This window comes from Rhinolophus hipposideros, assembly GCF_964194185.1.
Source record: "Rhinolophus hipposideros genome assembly, chromosome: 1".
Taxonomy (NCBI): domain Eukaryota; kingdom Metazoa; phylum Chordata; class Mammalia; order Chiroptera; family Rhinolophidae; genus Rhinolophus; species Rhinolophus hipposideros.
Window position 1 is genome coordinate 60054614 of NC_138047.1, and position 22232 is coordinate 60076845.

A 22232-nucleotide genomic window follows, 5' to 3' on the forward strand; every position below is an offset into this window, starting at 1 on the left:
ATTTTTATTGGGGAAGAGTGGTGTATTTTTCCCAGGACTCATCAGCTCCACCCAAGTCAAGTTGCTGTCCTTTCAATCTTAGTTGTGGGGGGTGCAGCTCAGCTCCAGGTCCAGTCGCCATTGTTAGTTGCAGGGGGCACAGCCCACCATCCCTTGCAGGAGTCAAACCGGCAACCTTGTTGTTGAGAGCCCGCGCTCCAACCATCTGAGCCTTCTGGCCACCTGGAAGGTCAGCGGCAGCTCATTTATTTCATTCTAGTTGCAGAGGGCACAGCTCACTGGTCCATGTGGGAATTGAACTGCCAACCCTGTTGCCCAGAGCTCGTGCTCTAACCAAATGAGCCACCTGTCTTTTAAACTAAAGTGAATCTCTTGAAGAGTGTACAGTTGGATCATATTTTTTAATTCATCCTACCAATCTCTGCCTTTTAATCAGAGTGTATAATCCATTATATTTAATTACTGGTAAGGTCGGATTTATGTCTGCCATTTTGCTATTTGTTTTCTACATATCTGATTTTTTTGTTGTTGTTCCTCAATTCCTTCAATACCACCTATTTTTGTGTTGAATAAATATTTTCTGGTGTACCATTTTAATTCCCTTGTCAATTACTTTATTATACATATTTTTTAGTTATTTTCTAACTGGTGAATATCATTAACACCTTAATTTATAGTAACAATCTGGTTTCGATTAATACCAACTTAATTTCAATAGTGTATTTTCAAATATTTTTTTCAATTACTTTTGACTACAATATATTAGTTTCAGGTATACAGTACAATGATTAGACATTTACATAACTTACAAAGTGTTCACCTCAATAAAGCCAGTACCCATCTGACATCATACAATTATTATAATACTACTATGTTTGCCATGTTAAACTCTACATCCCCATCAGTATTTTGTAACTACCAATTTGTATCTCTTAATTCCCTCTCCCCCTTCACCCAAACCCCATAAGCTCCTCAATCCAGCAACCATCAAAATGCTCTCTCTAAGTTTCATTCTATTTTGTTCATTTATCCTATTTTCTAGATTCCACATATAAGTGAAATCATATGACATTTGTCTTTCTGTCTGACTTACTCCATTCAGCACTATACCCTCTAGGTTCATCCATCCTGTTGCAGATGGCAAAATTTCATTATTTTTTATGGCTGAGTAATATTCCATTGTATATATGTACCACCTGTTCTTTACCCATTTATCTATTGATGGACATCCAGGTTTCCTCCTTACTTTGGTTATTATAAATAATGCTGCACTGAACATATGAATGCACATGTACCTTCAAAACAGTTTTAGGTTTCTTCAGATAAATACCCAGAGGTAAAATTACTGGGTCCTTCTCAGTCTCTTATTATTACCCTTCTTTTGAAGTCTATTTTGTCTGGTATAAGTATTGCTACCCTAGCTTTTTGTTTGTTTGTTTGTTTGTTTGTTTGTTTGTTTCCATCTTCATGAAATACCTTTTCCATCCCTTTACTTTCAGTCTGTCTGTGTCTTTTGATCTGAAGTGAGTCTCTTGTAAACATAGGTAAGGGTTTTATTTTCTTATCCATTCAGCAACGTTGTCTTTTAATAGGAACATTTAATCCATTTACACTTAAAGTCCTTGTTGATAGATATATAGTTATTACTATTTTATTATTTGTATTTTTGATCTTTTCTTCTTAAAAAAGACCCTTTAGCAATTCTGGTAATACTAGTTTGGTGGTAATGAACTCCTTCAAGTTTTTTCTTGTCTGGGAAGCTCTTTATCTGTCCTTCGATTCTAAATCATAGCTTTGTTGGGTAGAATAATGTTGGTTGTAGGTCCTTGCTTTTCATCACTTTGATATTTCATACTAATCCCTTCTGACCTGAAAAGTTTCTGTTGAGAAATCAGCTGACAGTCATATGGGAGCTCCCTTATAGGTAACTCACTGCTTTTCTCTTACTGTCTCTCTTTGTCTTTAATCTTTGGCATTTTAATTGATGTGTCTTGGTATGAGCCTCTTTGGGTTCATCTTGTTTGACTCTCTGTGCTTCCTTGCTTTCTATGTCTATTTCCTTCACCAACTTAGAGAAGTTTTCCATCATTATTTCTTTAAATAGGTTTTCAGTTCCTTGCTATCTCCCTTCTCCTTCTGATACCTTTATGATGTGAATGTTGGTATGCTTCAATATCCTCACTTTTTGGATTCTTTTAAACTATCCTCACTTTTTGGATTCTTTTTTCTTTTTGATGCTCTGATTGGATGTTTCCTGCTACCTTATCTACCAAATTGCTGATTCAAGCCTCTGCTTCATCTAATCTATTGTGATTCCCTCTAATGTAATCTTCATTTCTGTTACGTACTTTTCACTTCTGACTGGTTCCTTTTTATGCTTTTTATCCCCATTTTTATGTTTCCTATCTCTTTGTTGAAATTCTCCCTGAGATCATTGATCACCCTTGTAACCAGTGCTTTGAATTCTGCATCTGGTAGATTGCTTGTCTCCATTTTGTTTAGTTCTTTTCTGGAGCTTTCCTCTGTTCTTTCATTTGGTATACATTACTTTGTCTCCCCATTTTGGCTGTGTTTGTTTCTACTGTTTCCCCAAAAATAAGATCTAGACGGACCATCATGAGCTCTAATGCATCTTTTGGAGCAAAAATTCATATAAGACCCAGTCTTATGTCATATGACATTATACTATATTAGACCCAGTCTTATAGTAAAATAAGACCCAGTCTTATATTAATTTTTACTCCAATACATGCATTAGAGCTGATGGTCCGGCTAGGTCTTATTTTCAGGGAAACACGGTTTATATTAGGTAAAGCTGCTATGTCTCACTGTCTTAGTAGACTGGCTTTATGTAGTCTGTGCCATGTGGTGCCCAATGGCACTTGAATCAGGTGATCCAGGTGTGTCCCTTCTGTGAGTTGTATGTGCCCTCCTGTAATATTTGAGCCTTAACTTCTGTTTGCACGTCAGTAGAAGGGATTGACCCTCAGGCTAATTGATTGTAAAGACTGGCGGTCACTACAGTTGAAGAGTGGTGTAGGGGCTGACTCCATGGAACAGGACTTGCTTTAGTGGTGCTCTGGTGCCTGCTGAGTCTGCTCTTTGGTTGTGTTGCTTGTGGAGGTAGTTGGGTGTGCTCTTGTATGGTCTGAAATTGGCCACCAGGTGTGTTGGTTCTGAAGCTTTCTGGGAGGGGCTCTGGTGTAGGCCAAGGTCGACCACTATCTGTGCCCTGCTTGAGGCCACTTGTAAGAGCTACAATGTGACCTACAGATGATTGTGACTTGTGCTGGACTTGGAGGTGCCTGATAGAGGCTAACCTACAAAGTGAGGCTGGCTGCCTCTGATGCCAGACTTGGGTCTGCTTAGCAAGAGGTATGGGGCATGCCAAGGCCAGATACTACACGTATGGCATTTGTGAACCTTTGAGAGATTTTAGGAAAGTCCACAGCATGAGCCAAGACAGGTTATTGTATGGAAAAGCCACTGGAAGCAGCATGGGTCAGCCCACAAGTTGGGTGAGGGGAGGTCTCAGGGAATTACCAGAGCAGGACAAATGGTGTTAGCCAGATTGTTGGAGGCTCTGATATGGTGGCCACTTGTCATCTGCATGTTGGGTGAAGGGAAGGCTCAACAAAGATACAATGGCTTCTGCCAGCTCTTCTGTCTGGGAGAAAGCTGCCCCTCCAGCCCTCAACCTGCAGCCAGACAATTCAGTTCCTCTCCATTTGTCCCTGGCACCTTTCACACTGCTGCTGCAGAGCTGGAGCTTAGAGCAAATGAGTCCATCAGTGAGTAAGTCTATGTGCAGGCCCATTAAAAAGGATGCCTGGGACTCCACTGCCCTCCATCTCACTCAGCCTTAATCTCCACTGGTTTTCATAGCCAGAAGTTGTGGTAACTTCTCTTCCCAGCCCTGACACCCTGGGCTGGGGAGCCTGGTATAGGGCTGGTACCCCTTGCTCCTCAGACAAGACCTCTGCAGCCAAGATAGCCCTCCTGGTTTTTAACTGCCATAATAAGTATTGAACCAGCCCATTCCACAACTCCACCCCACCAGTCTTGATGTGATTTCTGTATATCCTTAGTTTTCAGATTTCTGTTCAGTTAGACTTCAGGTGATTCACAATGACAATTGTTCTATAGTTTAGTTGTAATTTTTATGTAGGCATGAGAGGAGGCAAGCACATCGTTTACCTACTTCACCATCTTGGCTTAAACTCCTCAATAGTATATTTTTAGAAATTACTGTAAATAGCTGCATTTCCCACTACTCCTCTATGCTGCTATTATCACAAATTACATCTGTATACCCCAGGTGCTCATCAACATAGATTTACAGTTATTGTTTATGCAGTTGCCTTTTAAATCAGGTATGAGTGGGAAAAGGAATAACAAAAGCTACACTTATATTATTTACCTATGTGGTTACTTTACCAGTGTTTTTTGGTGTTGTTCTTTTTAGTTTTTTTGTTTTTTTAATGTGGATTTGAGTTATGGTATAGAGTTCTTTCATTCAGTTTTTCTGGCAATGTTTTATTTCTCCTTGCCAGACAAAGAATTCTTTGATGAGAAGTTCTGTGTTTTTTTTTTTTCTTTCAGCACTTTGAATATGTCATCCAATTGTCTTCTGGCTTCCATGGCTTTTGATGACAAATCAACTGTTAATTTTGATGTGGTTGTCATATATGTGATGAGTCCCTTCTCTCTTGTTATTTTCAAGATTCTATCTTTGCTTTTGGCTTTCAACAATTTGGCTGTGATGTGTCTAGGTGTGGATCTCTTCAAGTGTACCCTATGTAGACTTTTTTTTAACTTCTTGGATGTGTAGATAAATGTTGTCCACCAAATTTGTGAAGATTTTAGCCATTATTTCTTTGTATATTTTTTTCAGCCCTTTTCTCACTCCCCTCTCCTCTAGAACTTTCATTATTGTTATGTTGGTACATTTGTTGGTACCCTACTGGTTTGTGAGACTGTTCCATTTTTATTCATTCTTTTTCTTTCTGTTCCCAGACTGGGTAGTATCATTGTGTCATCTTAATGCTCTCTGATTCTTTTTTCTGCCGGTGCAAATATGTTGTGGAGCTTCTGTACATATTTTTCTTTTTTTCAGTTTTTATACCTTTAAATTCCAAATTTTCTTTTTGTTTCCTTTTCTTAATTTCTATCTCTTTATTAACATTCAATTGATGAGAGGTCATTATCACACATTAATTCTTTAGATATAGTTTGCTTTAGCTCTTTGGAATATTTAAAGCAACTAATGTAAAGTCTTTGTCTTATATGTCCAACATCTGGGTTTACTTAGGAACAATTTCTATTGATTGCTTTTTTTCACTGTATGGAGCTTATTTTCTTGTTTCTGTGTATGTATCATAATTTTTTGTTAATAACCAGACATTTAAAATAATATAATGTGACAACTCTGGCAATAAGATCCACCCACTCTCACCTATCGAGTTTGTTGCTGTTGCCACTTCTTATAGTTGTTGTTTGCTTATTTAGTAACTTTTCTGAACTAATTCTGTGAATTCTACATTTTTGTCATTTTAGTGTCTCTACTTGGTTAGCTTATTGGTCAGTAATGATTGGACAGAAATTTCCTTAATCACCTGGAACCAATATATATCCCAGACTTTGCTGTAAGTGGCTCTCTGTGAGTATTGGGGCAAGCCTTTGAAACTCAGTTCATAGTTCCACTTTAGCCTTCACTTCCTGCTGGCATAGAATCTCAAGGTCAACCAGAAGTGAGAGCTTAGGTCTTTCCTAAGCATACTCACAGCTCATCCATGTGCATGTCCTTGTAGATTGCCAAGACTATGTTGAAGTTGTTAAAAGTCTCTATGGACTGTGCATTTCACCAACTATTCCTTTTTTATGCCATGTTATCCATCACCTAAGGATATGCAAAGTTAAAACCTGACCTATAATTGTTTTTGACAATGCCCCCTGTGTGGGGAGAAGTTTTTCAGCATTGAGTGAACTCTGAGTCAGCTTTGTAAGTAAAGTCTTCTAGGTAACCACCAGACAGGTCAGATAATGACATTTCTATAAGAATAAGGCTTTGAAAGAATTCCAAATACATTCTGCTCTCTTTGTGGCTGCAGAGCTGCCGCAGGAATGTGGGCTATTATTTCCTTAAGGCTATTGTATAGCTGGAAAGTGAATGGGGATGGGGATTTAGGGCAAGTTAAAATGCCACAGAGTTCACTGTTCTTACTAAGATTCAACCATTTTTCTTGAATAAACAATCTCCAAGTTACTGCAAACCTTTCGTTAATTTCTAGAATTCTGAAAAAGTTAATTCTGAAAAATTTTGCTAGTTTTTTCATTGCTCTTAAGTAGGGGAGGATTTGGGGAGGTCCTCTTTTCTGCCATTTTTGCTGAAATTCTCCCATAACCTTTTTAAACCAAAAATAATTAAAACCATGGCTAAGTACAAAAGCATTAGTAGCCAGACACCAGCATCATGGAAGTGGAGAGTCAGGAGTTGTAAAGTAATGAAGACATAACAAAAAGCTGTGTCTTCTGTGAATTGCCCCATAAGGCCCATTCAGAATATCCAGTAATTTCCAACACTTCTTCTTCCTCCTTTAATTAAACCTGCTCTTCCTTAGACACCAGCACCAAGATAAATGAGAGTAAGCTAATTCAATCTTATTGACTCCATTTTGTTTAATCTACTAGAGTTACTGTTTTAATTATTAGAGACTATTTTGTACTATTTCTATTTCAAATACACCTTGACTCAGTTACATTTCTACAGAGAAATGTGCTTTATATTCCAATCACATTAAAAGCTTTTTAAGCCCAACAAGTTTGTTAACAATTGGTTGTATGCAATTAATGGCTGAAATCAATATTGTAAAAAAATAAGTGGTGTAAGCTGGTAGATTATTGGAGACGTCTAAAGAAAGTAACACTTAAACTGTATTTTGAAGGATAGAAGAAGAATTAGGAGAATATGAGAAAGATTATATGGCCAACCTTCCAGTCTGGAAACAGCATATGACCTCAGATCAGTGAGCAGACTAATTGGCTATAGTGGTAAGTAATGTGGGAAGGAGACGAAGGTTAAAGTTAGGGAGATATTGAGGATGGAGAAGACAATAGGAAATTTCAAATAACAGGCAGAAAATTTTGGATTTGACTTCTAGGACAGTGGTTCACAACCATTTTCTCTCCTTCAATACACTTGAGAAATGCAATCACTCCCAGTAACAGCAATGACTCACAATTCAAGAGATCCTCAGATATGGGGATGAGGTAAGAATGGTATCAGAATCTCAGTGGGCGGGAGGTGGGAAGTGAGGGGCATGAGAGATTTCAAAAAGCACCACTTGAGATTCTGATATTCCTTCCTTCACCACCCTACTCGTGCCTTCACACTTCCTTCAATGGGAATGAATAGCCACAGGGAACTGATGAAGAAAACAATGCCTTTTTGAAACTGCTTCAATGACTGTATTTCATGATATAATTGCCTTCCTAAACATTAGACAAGTGTATTTCTGTACTTTCCAAATTGTAAATTCATAGAATACTCATTCCATAGAAGCCATCTTTTAAAAATGTTTAGTCCACATAAGTTTGGGAAATCCCACAAATCATATCCCCTTCTAACAGAGATTAACAAACCATATTAATTAGCCTACTAAAAGATAGAAGAATTCCCACAGCAGAGAAACCAGTTACCACACACTTATTTGATCACAGATCTTACTCTTACATAATACCTGTTAATATCCTAGTTTATTCCATAGAAAAGATTGAGAAACACTGGCCTATATTAGCTCCTTTGTGGTTGCGGACACGTCATATGTGGTTCTGTACCCACCATAGATCTTCTTACATAACGCACTAAAGCAGGAAGTGGCATTGCCCCACTTGCTAGAAACCCCACGCCCTGCAACCCTTCCTTGTCTAGTTCTCATTTGCCTCTAAGTTCCTCATGCAGAGAAGAACCTGACCCCAGCCCTCTCTCCCACGTTATAAGTCCCCCCAAACGGCTTTATTCAGTGGGGATGGTGACTCAAGACTCCTAGGTTCTTAAGTGTTTTTCTGGGACCATCACCAATGTCCATCCCTTGAATCGGAGATAAGTAACTAAGCTGGCTAAAAAAGAAACCAGCCTGGAGAGCGTGATGGCACTTGTTGGTCTTTCTGTGTAATTAACTAGAGGAAAGGGAAGGGTTGTGAAAAACTGTTCAGCAAAGGACAAAAGACAAGCTGAACACTGACCTGTCTGGGCCTGAATGAGTTACAAAGAGAAAAAGGCAGATGGGAATGAAAATGAAGAATGACCTTTCTCCTGGCTCTCCTTTCCTTCCTCTGTAAAAGCTTTGTTTTGAGCGGCCTTTTTAAAATCTTCAGCACAGCTGCCTGCAGCTTTCTCCTTCAAAGCTGTGCTCTATGCTCCCTCTGCTGGCCCTGCATGGCAATTAGATTTAAAACCAACTATGGTACCCTGGTTACATTTCAGTGGCCTGCAGGGATATTTGCCATCTATATATCCTCTCTTACTTGGCTAAACTTCCTGACAAAGATGAGAATTAGCAACAAGAAAAGAAAAGGGAGGTAGGAAGGGAATGGTTAAATGAATTGTACTTCATTCTATGAAACGCAGCCACCTAAATTGTGTCCACCAATGTGTGAGGTGCCGGGGATAAAAAGATTAGTAATACTTGGTGTCTGTTCTCAGGAATCTTACAAGTTAGAGAGAAGAGACCAATATATAACATATTTCTCAAAAAGGAAGAATTTTAGAAAATTACTGTAACATGTGCCCTGAATGATGAATCAAATATGTTCACTGAACCTATAATGAGGCTCCTCGCATAGCCAGACTGTTCTTTCTTAAACGTGCATCATATTGAAGAGATTTGGTTACATAACACTATGGACTCATAATGATCTTAACAGCCATCCATTATGGAACACCTACTAGGAGCCAGTCACACTGTGCTCTGTGTATGTTAGTTCATTTTATAAACCAGGTTCAGCAGTGGGCCTAAGGAAGAAACTGAGGTTCAGAGATGACAAGGTTACTCACCTAGAAAGTGGGAAAGTCAGCATTCAAGTTCAGGCCTGCTTTGCTTCCCACTATACCACCCTCAGACATTACCCAGTTTCCACAAATATCATAGCTACCTGAGGTTGCCCTCCACTTGGTTGCTGAGTATAATGGGAAAATCTAACACGACATTCAATAGTCTCCTACATCATGTTCACACTGAGCAAAGCACTGTGTGCTCTATGAAGCTCCTGGACTTACGGAGCTCACAGTATAATGGGGCAGGGGCTATATACAAAATAAATTAATATAGCTAATAGATTTTCTACATGCCAAAAACAGCCAGTTTCAAACCATAACGGGGAACAAATTCCATTAACAAAAGCATCCAAAATACCGCAGGGCGGGGAAACATTTTAAAATTTGTCTAGCCTTTATGTAGAAACTTACAGAATTTTTACAGGAAGACATAACAAAGAATGACTAGAAAGACAACCTACGTCCCTTGATGGAAAGACTCAATATTCTAAATATATTAATTCTCTCCAATTTCTTAAAGTAATTTGAACTACAGTTATTGAATCATTGTGATATCAGCACAGAAACAGGCATAAAAATCAACTCTCAAATCCAATTTACAATGTATGAGGGTAATTTAGTCTATGGCACAAGTGAACTTTCAGATTAGTGAGGAAAGGATAGTCAATAAATTGTATGAAACAACTGGCTGTACATTTGGGGAAACACAAATTCCTACCTCACAAGAAACACGAAAACAAATTCCAGGTGGATTAAAGATTTAAACATTAAACAAACAAAAGTGACAAGAGAAAAATAAGGAACTATTTTTATATGAGGCTAAGAAAGGAAGCCTTACCTAACGTGACAGTAATGTCCAACATCATAATAAAAAATGTTTGACTAGGTAAAAAGTAAATATATCTGCAAAAGAACAGACACCAAAAAGAAAAAGAACATGGTAGCTTCAGAGAAAGTATTTGAAAAATATATCATGAGTCAAAGATAACATATTACTAATTTAAAAAAACTTTCAGAAAAATGTGTAGGCAGGTATTCATTAATGTTAAATATAAAAACAAATTTTTTAAAAGGCAAACATAAATTAGATTATTGACATGGTTACTTTTATGGGATGGTAAAAATAAAGAGGTTTTTACTGGTATATTGTTTGAATTTCTATATAGATCATATACAAGGAAAAAACTATAAATATATTCCATTTTGAAGAACAATAGTAAAAGAGAGCTCTTACATATTTACAGGAGAATGTCAATACTTAATAAAAAGCATCTTGAATTAGTGAGTGCTTGAAAGTCTCCAACTTGTGGAATATTTACAAACTCTCTAGTGACCTCAGAAATTGGATGATTCAAAAATTAGTGACTTTTCCTTCTGAGAAGTTGACCTCTAAAAAGCAATGACAGCAGATTTGCTGGTCAATAAAAGTAGTTATGACGTCTAAAAGCTTATTTTAAAAGAAATGGACAATGATGAAATGTCCCATTTCTCCTTCCCAAGGATCCAGCTTTTCACCACTCTTTCTGCTCCATCCTCAAGGTTTTGTCAAACTATCAAGGGAAAGATGGAAATATCTGTGAGGGTTTTTTATATTACCTGATGTGGTTTTTGTTCTCAGTTATTCCTTTTGCATAAAAATAGAGAACAAAGAAAATGGAGGAGGAAGAAGAAGGACAGAGGGGGAAGATCAGGGAAAGAAGAAAAAAAATTCTTACCTCTTAATGTTTCAGAATAGATTCTGGAAACTCCCTGAAGAGAGAGTACATAGATTTGGGACAGCAGAAGCCAACATTGGTGCCATACATTGAGAAGAATGCCTGGGGTGATAGGAGGTTCCCAACTAGATTTGCTGACCTTTCCACATCCTCACTTACATCCATTCCCTAAAACCACCTGCTTTCCTTCAAGCCTCTAAGAGCACTTCCCTTTGCTTAGACGGTCCTGTTTTTCCTTCCCATTTAGAGAATTCCAACCCGTCTTCTAAGTCAGACAACTATAGGAGGGCAGAGAGTCCAAAGGAAGCAATCCAATTAGTCACAGAGTCCCCACTGGGAGGTGAGACGTAATGGACGATGGGGATGAGAAGACTATCAGTAAATTGGGGATCCAGGGCTCGCTTCCCAGGTACGAGCTGCTTCCCACATAACAACAGAGTGGCAGCACAACAGGAAGGATGCAAGCATGTCATCCCAAGGCTCCCAACACCTCAGAATGGCATGAGGGAGCAGCGAAAAGTTTTCCTCACCCCCAAGAGGGCCACAAATGTGGCTGCGAGAGAAGCAGAGCTCCTGAAGGAGGCTTGCGGTTCCAAATAGAGAGTATGTCAACTAATGACCAGAGACAGATAAAAAACAAACTGTAACCGCAGATGCCACCTTAGAGACAGATGAAGGTCATAAATCAGAAGATCTCCCCCTCCAGCAAGTTCCCCCCACACAGATACCACTCCATGGAGAAAGAAGGGGAGGGGGAGTTCCTGAGTTAACTGAGGAAACCTGACGCTGACTAGGTTAATCTTCAGAGATCAGGTAAAATGGGGCTTAAAGAAAGATAGAGTTGTGTTATAAATTACATTTTACATTGCTGTAGGCCTGAATGTGTGGACTGTGCAAAGTGAACCCACTGAACAGGACTGTTTTAATGACGAGGTGAAACTGAGACAAGGAGGCCCCATACATACTTCTCCAACTATCAGATGCTTGTTGTCATTACTGCAGCTCACGATATCATTGCCTAGTCACTTCCACCTCCACTATTTACTAACCAGAAGGGGCACTGCAATGTGGCCACGTTTACTCAATTTATTTTTACTGTAAGCAAGAATATACCAACACATTACCTCAGAAGTGACATATTTCCTTTTCCCTCATATAAGTAATGTAACCAGAGCTTTTAATTCAATTACCCCACCTGTAATACAAAGCATTATCGCTAAGCAGATTAGACACATTGATTCAAGATTTCCTTTATAGGAAGATACTTGATTCAACAAGGCATTTTTATCAAGAGCTACAGTCCAGACCAGTTTTGCTGCTTGCTTATCAAATCCAATTTCAATGCACTGAGTTAGTATAAACTCAGTTGACTACCTGTTGTCACGTCCTGCCGTGCACCCCAGAAGGACAATGATTGTTTCACCTTTAACGTTATACCATTGGGAGCAAGAAAGTAATTTTCATTAATGTATTCATCACAATAAGGATTGCAATTACATATCTACTGCATGCTATTTTGCACAATTACTTAAATTTGACAACTATCCCCATTTTATAGATTCAGAAACTGAGTCTCAGAAAGGTTGTTACATTAAAGGCACAGAGTAAACAGCAATGTCTACATCTGAATAGAGGTTGTCTGACTTCTTTCCACTCTTCCACAACGCCTTGCTAATGAAAATATAGAAGCTTATCTTAAACTTACACTTCTAAAAACTCTTGTCAAGGAACTCAAGGTCTAGGATAACAAAAGTCATTCCACCACACTCCTACCACTCTCATCTCCTGCCTACTCTACCATACACCTTTGCTCTGCCACCCTCCCTTACATCCATTCCCTAAAACCACCTGCCTTCCTTTAAGCCTTTACGTGCACTTCCCTTTGCTTAGACTGTCCCATCTTTCCTTCCCATTTAGACAATGCAAACCCATCTTCTAAGTCAGATAGCGATTTTGAAAGCTTTGCTCCCTCTCCCAAGGATTAGCTGCCTCCACTCCAGGTTCTGCAACTTAGTTCATCTTTCCATCAAGGCACACACTTGGCATTTATCTGCATGTGCCTCTGTAACCACTACTAGAATATGAACGCCTCAGAGTGAGGGTCTGGGGCCTACAAGTTTGCATGACTGTTAAACCGAAGGCACCGCATTGTGGGAGTTCAACAAATGCTTGCTGAGTCTTAATGAGTTTTATTTTAAATCAATGCCTATATTTTACATGTATTATATTGTGAATTAATTGTGTATAGGTAAGTACACTGTGAAGTAAGCTGATTCTTAAATAATTTTAGAGATAACTACAAGAAAGGCTTCACTCACCTAAGCCAGTTTTTACAAACTTCACCACCCGTCTCACCACAAGCTCAGCCCACACAAGATGTGACCCCGCCTCCCTCCCTGCCAATCACTCGCTCCCCGCGCCTGCGCAGGCACCGCCCTCTCCCGGAGCCCCGCCCCAACGCTGTCTGGCGGTTAAGTCCGGCAGGAACCTTTCCTTCACTGGCCCGCCTACTCTGACGATCGCCTACTATGACGATCACCTACAGCTGCATTGCTAATGGCCGAGCGGTCTTAGCGGATCTGGCCTTGACCGGTGGCTCCTATCAGGTACACCTGAGTCGGCACATTCTCCTTCGCGCGTTCTGCTCTTCCGGCGCGGTGCCTGCCCGCCCGCCCCTCAGGACACGGCGCTGCGGGGTGGTGCGGAGCAGGCAGTGAGTTGGGAGCAGAGGCCCCGCCCCCGCGAGAGGGCACGCCCCCGCGCGGCAGTGCTGGTGAAACGGTGAATCCCAGGCCGCTGCACTCCAGGTCCGGAAAACAACGGAGCGGCACGTGCGCCACCTAGGGGTTAGGCTTGGTGCTGCACGCGACCCGTTTGGTGATGGTTCGCAGCCCTGTCCAATTCCTGAGGCTCCTTGAAGATTTTCTCTCCCCTGCGGAGAAATGACTGACCGTTCACACATTTATTGAATATGTGTTAGTTGCATAATCCCTGGGTAAAGGTGTGGAGGATGCAGCAATGACGGGAAAAAGCACCTGGAGTTATAGCTTGATAAGCTCATTGTCCCTTTATATCCGAGGGCTGTATACAGTATCCTGCGATGTAAAGTGTTTTAATGGAGGTAGGTTCTCTAGCATTCAGGGTGAGTGGCTGCTTGCTGACCACAGAGGAGGTAATGTTAGGGTGGTTGGCTTAGAAGCCAGGCACAGAAAGGGGAATGCGGACTCCGTGCAGAGGAAACAGCACAGTGTGTTTGGGCAACCTCAAGAACCTCAGTCACAGGGTAATAGCATGCAGAGGCTAAAGATGAGGTCAGAGAAGTGGACAGAGGATAGTTAATGAAGTGTCCTATGTTCAGTTTGTTTTCTTACCCTAGAGAAACTCTGAAGCAATTAAATACAGAGGAATAGCCTGATCTGATTCGTCTTCAGCAAATCTGTTCTGGTTACAGTCTAGAAGGCAGACTGGAGGGGAAAGAACCTGTTAGGATGATACTGTTATAGTTTATGTAGAAGATCTAAGGGCCTGAGTTAAGGTAATGACAGTGCAGATTGAAAGGGGGCAGATCCTAAAAGAGACTTTGAAAAACTAATACGAACTCAGGAGTTAGTGACCTGTTGAATATGTGGGATAAGGGACAGGGTCATGCCTACTATGATTCTTAATTTTTTTTGGTTTATTCTCCCCCTTTGTTGAGATATAATTGACATAAGATTGTGTAAATTTAAAGTGTGCAACATGATTTGTCAATTTTTTTATTAGGTGGCATTAGACAAGATAGAAACTATGTGGAAGAACAGGATTGTAGGGGAGGTAGTCAGAGGGAATGCAGGGGAGGAGAGTATAATTTGAGACAGGTTGAATTTTGTTGCCTGTTGGAATTGGCCAATCATTTTTGTATTTATTCCTCCAGCTAGTTCCAAAAGCTTTAAGTTATAAAAATGTCCAATAGGTAGCACTCAGAGGGTCAGGACTAACAGTTGAAGATAGCAGAAGTGAGTAAGAATGCCCAAGAAAAGTATAGAGAGTGAGAAGAGGACCAAAAGGTAGGACACTGTTTAAGAACAGAATAGAGAGATGGGTCACCAGCTAAGAGCAGTGGTGTCCTGAAAGCCAAAAGAAGAAAGTTACAAGAATGTTTCACACCCCAAAGAAGTTGAACAAGATCTAAAAGATATTCATTGGACTTAGAAATTAACAGACGACTGGTGACCTTTAGCAGTTTGGAAGAAGTGGTAGAGGCTGAAGCCAGATTGCTTTAGGCCAGGTGAATGAGAGAGATGAGAAAATAGGGAGAGTGAAGTTAGATTATTCTTTCAAGAACTTATAAAGGGAATGAAATATAGTGAAAGCTAGAAGCATTGTCCAGGAAGGGGCCTCATTTTTTAATACAGGGTAAACTTTCGCATGTATATAGGCTAATGGGAAGGAGAAGAGGTTGGAGATATCAGAGAGAAGGGGTCTGTTGGTGGAGCAAGAAATGAAGTAGCACAAAGCGATGGAATCCAATGTGGCAGTGGGGATGTGAGCCTTGGATTCAGGAATGCCCTCTTTCTCTTGCAGAAATTAGGAGTATGGATATAGAGACACAGAACTTGGTATCTTTCTGGGGCTCTCTCTTTGCCAGTCCCTTAAATGCTGTGTTTCTCAGGGTTCTAACTTCAGTCCTCTTTTACCTTGACGCATTCATTCACACCCATGGACACCTTGACTTTCATCACTGTCCAGTCCACTTCCAAAGTAATCTTCAAGGTAGCTTGCCTACTAGAAGTTCAAACATATCATCAAACCAGAACTAAATTAATTCTTTCCTAAATGACGCTCCCCATGTATTTCTAGTCTCACTAAGTAGTTTTACTGAGCCATTCAAGCTGGAAACTAGGAATCACCTTCGATTTTTTTCCCTCGACTTCACCTTCACATTTATTCTTTGTCACTAAGTTCTATTAGTTTTATCTCTTGAGTATGTCTTGAATCTATCTCCTTGTTTCTGAACCACGTAGTCATCTAGGCCCTCATGACTTGTCACCAGGGTTATTGAAAGTGCCTCCTAACTGATCTCCCCGGCTTCAGCCTTGTCACTCTCAAAACCAGCCTCCATACTGCTGCTCACATGATTGTTCCTAAAAGCAAATATGATTATGTCACTCCCTTGCTGAAAATCATTTGGTGGCACCTGCCTACAATTCAAGAGTAAAAGCCTACACTACTGAGCCTGGCATTCAAGGCCTTCCCTATCCTTACAATTTGTTGTTGAAGAACCTATAGGGTTTCCCACAGTCTGAGTTTGCTGATTGCATACTCAAAATGAAGTTCATCACATTCCAAACAGCTGGATCAAGATGATTATCATCTTCTCTTACAGCCATCCTGAACTTCATGCTGTTCTCCATTGTCACCAAGGTCTCCTTTTGCACCGTCTGTTCCCTCTCCCTGGAACCCACTTGTCTCCAGTTTTTGTGTCACCTCTTCTGCACTTTGAGACTTTTCTCAGTTCATCCTTGAAGCCCTAAACATCCCTTTACAAACTACTTACAAGCTGAATTAGAATCTTCTTTTACCTCTGTGTCTCTGCCATCAGACTCCTTCAGGACAGGGAGTCTTCACATAGTAGGGTCTCAATAAACATTTAAATTAAGAAGGGGAAAAGTCGAAGGAGTTCATAAACCCAGTGGCCTCTCTTTATGAAGACTGTAGGAAGGAAAGAAAGTGGAATGGGGTGGAGCAGTGTGCAATTGGAGGAAAGGATTAAAGGTTTAGAATTACTATTGTGCTAAAAGCTAACCAGGGAGAAGAAAAGGGATGACAAGGTGTTTTAAGGGACGGTTCTATTATGTCTTTCCTCAATGCTAAATATTAATGTCACAAATATTTTATATTCATTAGAGAAGTATTAGTACCTACCAAAGTTTAATTATGAAATCAAAGTGACTGCTATTGTAGGGGCCTCAAGATGGACAGGATTGTAGCGATCATCTTGCCCAATTCCTTCATTTTTCACACAAAGAAACAAAGCCAGACAAGTCTTCTTCTGAAATTGTGCAGCACGTTAATTCCAAAAATAGTACTAGAGCCCACTTTGTCACTCATTTTATTGCCTCATGTGGCCATTTTCTTTGTTTCAAATTTTGCTATGATTTTATTGTTTACGCACTTTAAAAGAGATACTTGGGGATAGCTTGGGGAAGACGTTACAGTGATAATAATAGAGTAAATGAAGGTTTATGTATTCCCTTAATTTTTCACGTTTCTTAGGAAATCCTTTCCTAGAGAATGCCACCTGGATTATGCCGGCAATACCAAGAATTTCAAGTTTTCCTCTCTACTGTTAATAATAAGCTTTGCCTCCCAAAAAGTTTTTATTTCAAGTGTCATTTTGTGAAAATTGAAAAATTTATTAGGAGTGTGGCTATTCAAGGCTTCTTAACGTTACTTTCAGTTTCCTTTTATACTTCTAAAGTAAGTTAATGGGATTCCATACAGTTTATTTTTGTAAAATATTCTGGATAATAGTAACACCTTGCAAATTTTAACCAAAGAATGAGCCCCATTCTAAACAGATATAATAGATCTTAGCAACTATTTGTTTTATAGAAAGAGATCAGTGAATAACAATAAAACTTTTTATCTTTAAAAAAGACTTATGGTGTTCAGAGACTAGGAGATGAATACTTTTAATCCATTAACATTTTATTTATAGTTTCAGTGACTAGCAGTCACTGAAAAAATATTTGATTAGATAGTGCTTCCCAGTCTTGAAGCCATATATAAGATGTGACTGTAAAAATAAGATTGGTTATCTGGTGCAACCTATATTTGCACACTTATATGTATATACACAGTGTGTGTATATTTATGTAATTTTAATATTTTCCTTCAGATTCATATGAATATTTCATGATAACTTGGCCTCTTACCATGAATTATGAATAACCACCCACTAGTTCTTCTAGTAAACAGCTATCCCTTAATAAACTAAATAATCAGAGCATAAGTAAATTTAGGAGAGGAATAATAAACAATACTACAATCTTCTACAAAGTAAACGCTGACAATTTATTTTTAGGAAACAGCAGCAACAGTGCTTAGACTAGTGCTTCTTAGAGCTGAACGAAACACCGTAATTCAAATGGGAAGGTAAGATATATTCTAATAAAACTCAGCTTTTTAACTAATCATTCCAATGGTAATGTCATGAGGAAAAACACATATGAGTTGCATATACTCTTGATTGAACCCTCAAAAATGAGAACTTCTATATGTAAAAGTATAAAATCATGAATGGGAACACCAAATTCAAGATACGTAGTTGTTACCTCTACAAAGAGAAGGGAGAAGCATGAAATTGAGGAAAGGTATACAGGGGACATTAATTGTATCTGTAACATTTTAACTGAATGGTGAATCTACAAATGTTCTTGGTATCTTATTCTCCATACTTTTTTGGTATATCCCAAATATTTCATTAATAAAAAAGGAAAGTTCCGCTTGTAAATATCTTTAACAAGACCGCTCTAAGCTTTACTTGGGACATTGCGTGGTATGGGCTACAACAATCTTGAAAACATTTTGATAGTAAAGGAGCAGGTAGGGAATAAGAGCACTTCCATTATTTTTAGACTCGTCCTTGTCTGAGTAGGTTTGTTTTAACGTTTATATTGTAAAATAAAACAAAATACATATTCAGCTATAAAAAAAGAATGAAATCTTGCCATTTGTGACAACATGGATGACCTTGAGGGCATTTTGCTGAGTAAAAAAAGTCAGACAGTGAACCACAAATACTGTATGATCTCTCTTATATTTGGAATCTAAAATAACAACAAAAACCAAGTTCACAGATAATAGAGACCAGATTAGTGGTTGCCAGAGATAGAGGGGAGGGGTAGGAGAAATGGGTGAAATGGGTCAAAAGATAAAATACAAAAAACATATCAAACAAATGTATAGCTTTATGAAGTTTTACAAGGGAACCCTCTACCAGCTGCAACTGCCACCTAAGCCAAAAAAATAGAACACTATTTTTTGGTTCTACAGCCACCGGAAAAACCCCACCGTGTGTCCTATCCATTCACAGCTTCCTTCCTCTCCCCGAAATCACCCACCATTTCAGCTTCTATAGCAGTCACTTAGCCTATTTCTTCCTTGCCTTAGCACCTAAATACACCCTTCAGATAGTACAGCTCAGTCCTGACCATTTTTTAATTTGGTGTTATTTAAATTTCTTTAATCCTTCCTTACAATTCTTTAATCCTATCCTTACAATTTGTTGTTGAAGAACCTATAGGGTTTCCCACAGTCTGAGTTTGCTGATTGCATACTCAAAATGAAGTTCATCACATTCCAAACAGCTGGATCAAGAGGCTTGACCCCTTTGGCAAGACTATAGGTATTTTTTCATCAGATGGTACATAATGTCTGCTTATACCTCCTTTTGACATGCTGGCAGCCATTGATATTCATTGTCTACACCCTAGAGCCATTAATTTATTGGAGGTTGCAAAATGGTGATATTCTAGTTGTTTTCACTTATTAGTAGGAATGGTTCCAAAAAAGAGACTCTTTCCCCGTCTACGATATGCTTACCTGTATTGTACACTCTCATTTCAATCTTTTGAGGACTTCTTCCCTGAACTCCAAACTCGTGTATCCAGCTGCCCATTCCATATCTCTGTTGGATGTATGATAGGCATCTCAAACTTAGGTCCAAAACCAAGCATCCTCCTGCAGTCTTCCACACATTAACTTTCCAGTTTCTCAGGCCTAAAACCTTTATGATGCTCGACTTTTGTCTCTTTTACATCCGAATCCAATCCATCAGCAAGTCCTGTTCGTCTTTACCTTCCAAATATATCCAGAGTCTGACCAGCCCCATCAAAACCAATACCACCCCCATCATCACCATCATCTCTTGAGCTACCTGATATAAAGTTATGTTCATTTTCTTCATTTTGTTTTTGATTTTTAAGGGTTATACTCTTAAAATTTGATTTCATGACATTTTATAATTATGCAAAACATTTATATGGTTCCAATGTCAAACCTACAAAACAGGTTTCCTTCGCGAAGTCTAATTTTCATTCTTTTCCTATCCACACTACACTCTCTCTCCCTATATAGGTAACCGTTTTGAATAAGTTTTTAGTTTATCATTACCCTTTTCTTTTTTTCTATGAGACACCTACATATATTTGTATTTCCTTATGTTAGCATATGAGAATGATAGATAAATGGTAATACATCATATACATTTTTCTCCACCTCGTCTTTCTCAATTAGCAGAATGTCCTGGACATACTGTTAAGTTATTCAAGTTTTTTAAGGTATTCAACTTTAACACTGAAAGATGGTTTCTGGATGTAAGTCACTAATAAGATACTAAGCATAAATTTAAAATATCTCCTTTCACATCCACTATCAATTTACTTCAAGTCACATAAATTACTTTCAGAGAAATGGTAGAATTAGCAACTCTTTTTCAGCAAAAACTCCTCCCAACTTAGAAATAAAAATATTTTCCAAGTGGGGATTTTGTGTATCAATTTCATCATTAAAACTATTTGTATCATATTGTGTTCATGATATGATATGAAGGATTCATATTTAAAGGGCACATACTTTAAATTTTCTGCCTCTAGGATTATCTTTTCTACCTGTTTCTGAGATTCCTCATTCTCGTGTCTATCCAGTCTAGCATTTGACCAGGTCAGTTACCTGTAAACCATTTGGATATAAACTGTTCAGAATGAGTAGATTAAAGCCTAGGCACCAACCAACTATTTTTGTTGCATTTCCCTAAATTTTCTGGTTTGTTGGGCAGTAAAGATTGAGGCATGTCCTAGGATTCTTCTAGCCTCCTCATAGGTGACTCTGAGAAGGCACGAAAGGTCTAGTAGTTGGAGTGGTCAGGTTATAAGGTACACTTTAGCATGGTATAGGGGAATGTAATTCTTCCTCCCCAACTCATCCTGTTTTCCAGAATATTTGGTGTTGGCAATTTACAATTTTTAAATTCTAATCTAGTGTGATAGAAAGCCAAGAACTGTCAAAGTTGAATATGTCTGCCTAAAAATACAAGGATAGAGAAAAATCAGTGAATATAGCATTTTCAATTTGATTAGAATCTTCATTCAGTCATGGAATGTGAGTGACTTCTAGCAAAGCCATCTAATTTATATATATATATATATATATATATATATATATATATATATATATATATATGTGTGTGTGTATATATATATGTATGTATGTATATATATATGTATGTATGTATATATACACACACACATATATAATAGATTTTTCTTTTTATTGTAATTTGTTTTTACTTATATAATTTATTTTATATTCAAATTTTATAGTTTTTCATTTAACACAATTTACTTTTTTCAAATATATAAAAGATATTCTAATTATTATGATTGTAAAAAGTTGTCTATATAGCTTTTAGACTATTAACGAGAGCTTGAAAATGAAATTCTCTGCATGGGTACTTAATGTCTCCAACATTATCATGTAAATGAATGTATTCTTTTCAAAGCTTTATCTATCATAGTCTCTTTATTGATGGAATCACTTACCTATGTGCCTCAGACAATGTCTTGGATACTGTAACACCATCTGCATTTCTTAAAAATGTAAGTAATTTCTTATTTCTATTTTAATAATTACTAATGGTTATTCTCCAGTCACATTCATGAATCATGCATACGTTTCATTTGTTTAGTGTACCAACTTCTTTTAACACAGTTGAAACTGTAACCATACATAGAATCAAGGATAAGTCTCAATATTGTCACTCTACAGTTATGCCTAGACAATTGCTAGAGTCTAGATGCTAAACACTGTTAGCCATTTAAATTGACTATACTCTAAATTTTTTTTCTCTCTGCCGTTATGAAACATCCCAATTTTACCACCTTTCCAAAACTAGATGACACAAAATTGCTAACGACACAATTTTTACCACTACTTCTAGGAAATACAACATTAAATACAAATGGTTGTCATAATTCCTTCTTGAGACGTTGAAATGTCCTGTAAAAACCCTAGGGTTTGAAAGATAGTGTCATGACATTTAGTTGGGATTGTTTTGTTATCGTTGAATGCAATGTGAGGACAGGGACAGGAGGGGAAAATAAGTGCTTATTTAGAAAATATCGTGGACTCCCATCTTTCCTTGTCCGCCAGAGGTAAACATCTGCTCTTCCCTGCAAGTCCTCAGATACACTAAAGAATGAAGGTAGCACCTGCCATCTCATGGTATGGGGTTGTAATCTGTACTACAGCAGTGGAGAAGACTGGGCAAGCAGTTTTCAGAAATACTGCACCTTTAAATAAAAAAGGACACCCTGCCACTAAAAATCTAGAAATGTTCTGGTTTCTTTTATTTCGGGTTTCTGCTGCTTCAAATAAACATTCACTGTAATTCTCCAGTTGAAATTATCTGTATAGCTTAA

General features: G+C 38.4%; 1 protein-coding gene across 1 annotated transcript in view; it reads left to right on the top strand.

The window, feature by feature from the left end:
- Positions 1 to 13298: 13298 nt before the first annotated feature.
- Positions 13299 to 22232, top strand: part of LOC308487375 (uncharacterized protein) — a gene marked incomplete at its 5' end in the record, with an annotated part of 34117 nt that continues 25183 nt past the window's right edge. Inside the window, 3 exons of the mRNA XM_081025480.1 lie at positions 13299 to 13376; positions 17837 to 17907; positions 21314 to 21410. Coding sequence (XP_080881606.1) covers positions 13299 to 13376; positions 17837 to 17907; positions 21314 to 21410 — 246 coding nt within the window. The remainder of the gene's footprint in view (positions 13377 to 17836; positions 17908 to 21313; positions 21411 to 22232) is intronic.